The sequence below is a fragment of the Primulina eburnea genome, chromosome 13 (assembly GCF_022965805.1).
Source record: "Primulina eburnea isolate SZY01 chromosome 13, ASM2296580v1, whole genome shotgun sequence".
In the NCBI taxonomy this organism is placed as follows: domain Eukaryota; kingdom Viridiplantae; phylum Streptophyta; class Magnoliopsida; order Lamiales; family Gesneriaceae; genus Primulina; species Primulina eburnea.
In genome coordinates this window covers 26,599,810-26,605,394 of record NC_133113.1, presented here as the reverse complement: position 1 = coordinate 26,605,394, position 5,585 = coordinate 26,599,810, and the positions used below count along the sequence as shown (strand labels likewise).

The following is a 5,585-nucleotide window of genomic DNA, read 5'->3' as shown; positions in this document are numbered from 1 at the left end:
TGATGATTTGAGTGAAAAATATTACGATTTTATATCAAAAGTATTAATTTTTCACTGCAGATATGAATCTGATAAAAATACAATAAATAAAGGATATGCGAATGCAAAAATACCGGTATTAAAATAACAAAAAAAAATAGACAACTAAAATTGCCATCAAATCATATTAATAACTTCATGCTATATATTTATTAACATTAAAAAAAAGGAAATACCTCAAGAACTTCATCCTCTTGTCAAACAAAACTTAAAATTCATGCCAATCTCCAAAGGAAATACCTCAAGAACTTCATCCTCTTGTCAAACAAAACTTAAAATTCATGCCAATCTCCCTATATTGTAGACATTCATCACTTCAATATCAGCAAAAACAATGTATCATTTTATAAACCATCATTTTGAAATTTTCTTTACCATTTTTAGTTTCAATCACCTAAAATTAGGACTTTGCATGATCAAAATGATGAAAATTAACTGGGTTGGGCCGTTCGATATCAAAATATGCAAGATGGCCCAAGTTCCCTTCGGGCTGTTGACTTTAAGAATCGGATCCAATTGAAAAAAGGTCCGATCCAAATTTTTTTTTTCACACGGACCAGCAGCCACTTACATACAACTTTGATTATTCTAGAATATTGATTTGGACCAATTCTATTAGAATAATTTTTTCATTACGTGAGTTTTATATTTAATATTATCCAAAGATAATTTCTCTGACTATAATAAATACTTTTGGAATGTTGTCATACCAAATTTTTTCTTCCAAAATACTTTTATAAAAATGATTTTTTAAAATAAAACACAAAAAAAAAAAAAAATTAGAAATTTAAGCATTAATTTTAAATAAAAAGTTACTCAAACCTTATTATATTTAAAATATTTTTATATATATAAATATTATAAAATATATTTTGAAATAATATTTATTTTTTTATGACAAGAGAATTCAAAGATCATGTGGGAAAGTATATTTGTATGAATGAGTTTCATGTGAGACCGTCTCACGGATCTTAATCTGTGAGACATGTCGATCCTACCGATATTCACAATAAAAAGTAATACTCTTAGGGGGCGTTTGGTAGGGGTGATTAGGTGGGCTTATTTTTTTTAACCACCCTAATCACATGTTTGATACGGGTGAATATTTAACCAAGTCTATCCCTCCTATGAAAGATTAAGTTATATTAAGGATGTCTTTGGTTGAGTGGATTAAATAAGGATAGATTAATAGTCCAATATTTATCGTTAAAATTTTAAGTTGTTTTAATAATCATTTTGACCCGGTTTAAGATCCAATTTTATTAATCAAATAATTATCCATAAAATTGGATCTTAAACCAGGTCAAAATGATTATTAAAACAACTTAAAATTTTAACGATAAATATTGGACTATTAATCTATCCTTAGTTAATCCACTCAACCAAACACACCCTAAGTAGGTTAAAATAATACCTCCTCACCCTCTAGGATTATTTATCCAACTCTTAATCCTTCCTATTTTCCAATTTTACCCTTCTCCTATATCCAAACTCACCACCACTTCCCGCCACTTCCCGCCGCCGGCCACCGGCCGCCGTCGGACCTCCGCCGTCGCCGCCGTCGTGGAAGAAGAAAAAAAGAAGAAAGGACAATTTTGTCCTTTCATCAAAAAATTCAAAATTATCCTACACTTAAAAATCATACCAAACATAACACCATATATTACATTCTTACAACAATCATTTTCTTTATCATTTACTTATTAATCATTAGTTTATTTTATCCTTCAAACCAAACGCAGCCTTAGCATAAAAAGTAATACTTGTTAATAGATAACTCAAATAAAAAATCCGTCACACACAAATATGACATATGAAACCATCCTTCACAAGTTTTTATCTATTTTTATATAGGTAAACACTTGTGTGAGACGGTCTCACGGGTCGTATTTGTGAGACGGATCTTTTATTTGGGTCAGCCATGAAAAAGTATTACTTTTTATGCTAAGAGTATTACTTTTTATTGTGAATATGAGTAGGGTTGACCCGTCTCACAGATTATGATCCGTGAGACGGTCTCACATGAGACTTACTCTCTTATATATTTGATTTGAAATGCGGAACAGTGACGCTTTCTTCGCATTCTCTCGGATTCCTCTCTCTTTCTAGACTCGACTCCTTGAACAAGCAAACCTACTTTGAGTATCTTCTCTCTCTACAATTTTCTCGTCTACGTTTCAAACACGAAATTATACCAAGACAAAGATTGTAGGGCCTAGGGTTTAGCGCGGAGAGAAATGGGGCAGCAGTCGTTGATCTACAGCTTCGTAGCGCGTGGAACGGTGATCCTGGCGGAGTACACCGAGTACACGGGGAATTTCACCGGTATAGCGGCGCAGTGCCTTCAGAAACTTCCTTCTACTAACAATAAGTTCACCTACAACTGCGATGGTCACACCTTCAATTATCTCGTTGAGGATGGATTCAGTAAGCTTCCGCGTATCTGATCTGTTTGTTCTTTTATTTGTGTTGTTTTCGAATGTTATTTTTTGGTTTTTAGTTCTCTCTTTGCTTGGGTATTAGGAGTGTTCATGATTAAGGGTGGTTTTCTAATATTCGGTTGTGTATTCACTGTGAGTTAGTATTTAGGAGCTCAAATCTTTGTGGAATTTAATATTGAGATATTTTCTAATTAGTTTCTTACATCGATGCTTTTAAATTTGACTTTTTAATGTTTAAAATTTGTAATTTAGATTCAGTGGATGTTTTTTTTTTGTTTTAAAAAAATTGAGTCTATTGACGTACTTAGTTTAGGCAAACAGGTTGCATGAGCTCATGCTAATGGACTCCTCCATGTTATAATTTTTTAGCTAATTAAGCAGTAATACATGCTTTTTCCTTTTTGATTTTGAGTTTTTTGCTTTCGGGGGACTATAAATCTGACTGTATGTGTGATATAATCGAGAAGATCTTTCGCACTAGTTTGCAGTTAGCACCAACTTAATGGATGCTTCCGGTGCAATGGTGGAAACTTTTAATTAGTTTGATTTAAGTTTTAATAGAATCAATTTATCCAAGGTTGTTTGGTATCTTTTACTTTTATCAGGAATTCTCATTCATTTGTGCGGTTCAATATGTTCATGGTGTATGCAGCCTAGCTTGTTTGTGCGTGCTCTTTACTTTTCTTGTTTATCTTTACTTTGTTTTGTTGAACTAACAGTTTGTGGTTTTGAATAACAGCATATTGTGTTGTGGCTGTTGAATCCATTGGGAGACAGATTCCTATTGCATTTTTAGAGAGATTAAGGGAGGATTTTACCAAGAAATATAGTGGAGGGAAGGCTGCTACAGCTGTGGCCAACAGCCTGAACAGAGATTTTGGGTATTATTTTTTTGCTTACCACTTTACTTTGTCTTTATTTCATTAGATTCATTCTTTTGTCAATCAGTATTTTTTTTAATTCAATGTTCACAACGTAGGCCCAAAATGAAGGAGCAAATGCAGTACTGTGTGGATCATCCAGAGGAGATCAGCAAGCTGGCAAAAGTGAAAGCTCAGGTTTCAGAGGTCAAAGGGGTGATGATGGAGAACATTGAAAAGGTGAATCATTTTCAACATATCTGAATATTATGTTTTTTTCCAGAAAAGTTTTAATTCATTATCAGATAATCGGAGATTATTCCAGGTCTTGAGTAATTGTGTGACTTAACTTGAAGCTTTCCATGTCTGCAGGTTCTTGACCGTGGAGAGAAAATCGAGCTTCTGGTTGATAAAACTGAGAATCTTCGCTCTCAGGTATTTGAAATTGCCATCTGCCATTAATATCATCACTCTCAGGTGTGGAAAATAGTTTTCTGATCTGTGTGACAGGCACAAGACTTTAGATCCCAAGGAACCCAGATGAGGAGAAAGATGTGGCTGCAGAATATGAAGATAAAGCTGATTGTTCTTGGAATTATCATTGCCTTGATCCTCATAATAGTTTTATCGGTTTGCGGTGGATTCAAATGTCATTAGTATGTGTTTCATAAGCTGGTCATGCATGGCCGATGGTGTTGCCTCTTAGCTTGTTTCCTACAAAAAAATTTGGTGACCTGTTTTGCCCTTAGGGCATCTACACCTTGAACACCAATGTGGTGTTAATACTAATGTACGTGGGTTACCAACCCACCCACTTGTGCCACACATTGGAGGCTTTTTTTTAAAAATATTATAAATTTAAAAAATCTTTATAAAAATATTGCAAATTGAGAACGTTTATAAAACTAGTACAATCCGTATTTCACTGCACCGGAATCTAACAGCGACGGTTTAACACCCGTCGCCAATAGCGACGGTTTATTAATCCGTTGTTATATGCGACTGTTATAAACCGTTGCTGTTATAATCCGGTGCAGTCTAGCACGGATTCTCCGTGCCCCCTTATCTTTTTATTATTATTATTTTTTTAAATAAGTCTGAATCCGGTGCAGTGATTTTTTTTTTAAATAAGTCTAAATCCGGTGCAGTGAAATGCGGATTGTACTAGTTTTATAAACACTTTTATTTTACAACATTTTTGTAATGTTTTATTTAATTTATAATATTTTTTAAAAAAAGCCAACAAAATATTGTATGATATTACTGTAAATAATAATATTGACGGCGTGCGATTAATGTACGCCGTTAATGTCTATACACAATTTTTTTTAAAAATCTTTTACTATTAACAACAGCGCATATAAACATGCACACTGTTAATAATACTATTAACGGCGTGTCTTTATTATGCGCTGCGAAAATTGCATATGCTATTAACAGCACATAAATATATTTTGCTGATATTACTATCCGCAGCGTGCTTTTAAAGCAGTGAAATACGGTAACGGAGTACATTAATCGTACGTCGTCAATATTATTATTTACAGTAATATCATGTAATATTTTGTCGGCTTTTTTAAAAAATATTATAAATTAAATAAAACATTATAAAAATGTTGTAAAATGAAAGTGTTTATAAAACTAGCACAATCCGCATTTCACTGCATCGGATTCAGACTTATTTAAAAAAAAATAAAATTTCACTGCACCGGATTCAGATTTATTTAAAAAAATAAAAAATAATAATAAGGAAAGGGGGCGCGGAGAATCTGTGCTAGACTGCACCGGATCCTAAGAGCGACGGTTATTAACCGTCGCAAATAGCGGCGTGTCTTTATTGTGCGCTGCGAAAATTGCATATGTTATTAACAGCACATAAATGCATTTTGCTGATATTACTATCCGCAGCGTGCTTTTAATGCAGTGAAATACGGTAACGGAGTACATTAATCGCACGCCGTCAATATTATTATTTACAGTAATATCATGCAATATTTTGTCGGCTTTTTTAAAAAATATTATAAATTAAATAAAAGATTATAAAAATGTTGTAAAATGAAAGTGTTTATAAAACTAGCACAATCCGCATTTCACTGCACCGGATTCAGACTTATTTAAAAAAAAAAAAATTTCACTGCACTGGATTCAGATTTATTTAAAAAAAATAAAAAAAATAATAAGGAAAGGGCACCGGATTCTAAGAGCGACGGTTATTAACCGTCGCAAAAGCGACGGATTTATAAAC

At 33.1% G+C, this 5,585-nt stretch overlaps 1 protein-coding gene across 1 annotated transcript; it reads left to right on the top strand.

Moving 5' to 3' along the window:
* Positions 1 to 2,119: 2,119 nt before the first annotated feature.
* LOC140810622 (vesicle-associated membrane protein 721-like) lies at positions 2,120 to 4,165 on the top strand. Its single transcript, XM_073168470.1, has 5 exons — positions 2,120 to 2,466; positions 3,220 to 3,361; positions 3,460 to 3,580; positions 3,713 to 3,775; positions 3,851 to 4,165. The coding sequence occupies exons 1-5, from the start codon at positions 2,277 to 2,279 to the stop codon at positions 3,995 to 3,997; spliced, it is 663 nt and encodes a 220-aa protein (XP_073024571.1). The 5' UTR covers positions 2,120 to 2,276; the 3' UTR covers positions 3,998 to 4,165.
* Positions 4,166 to 5,585: the final 1,420 nt, after the last annotated feature.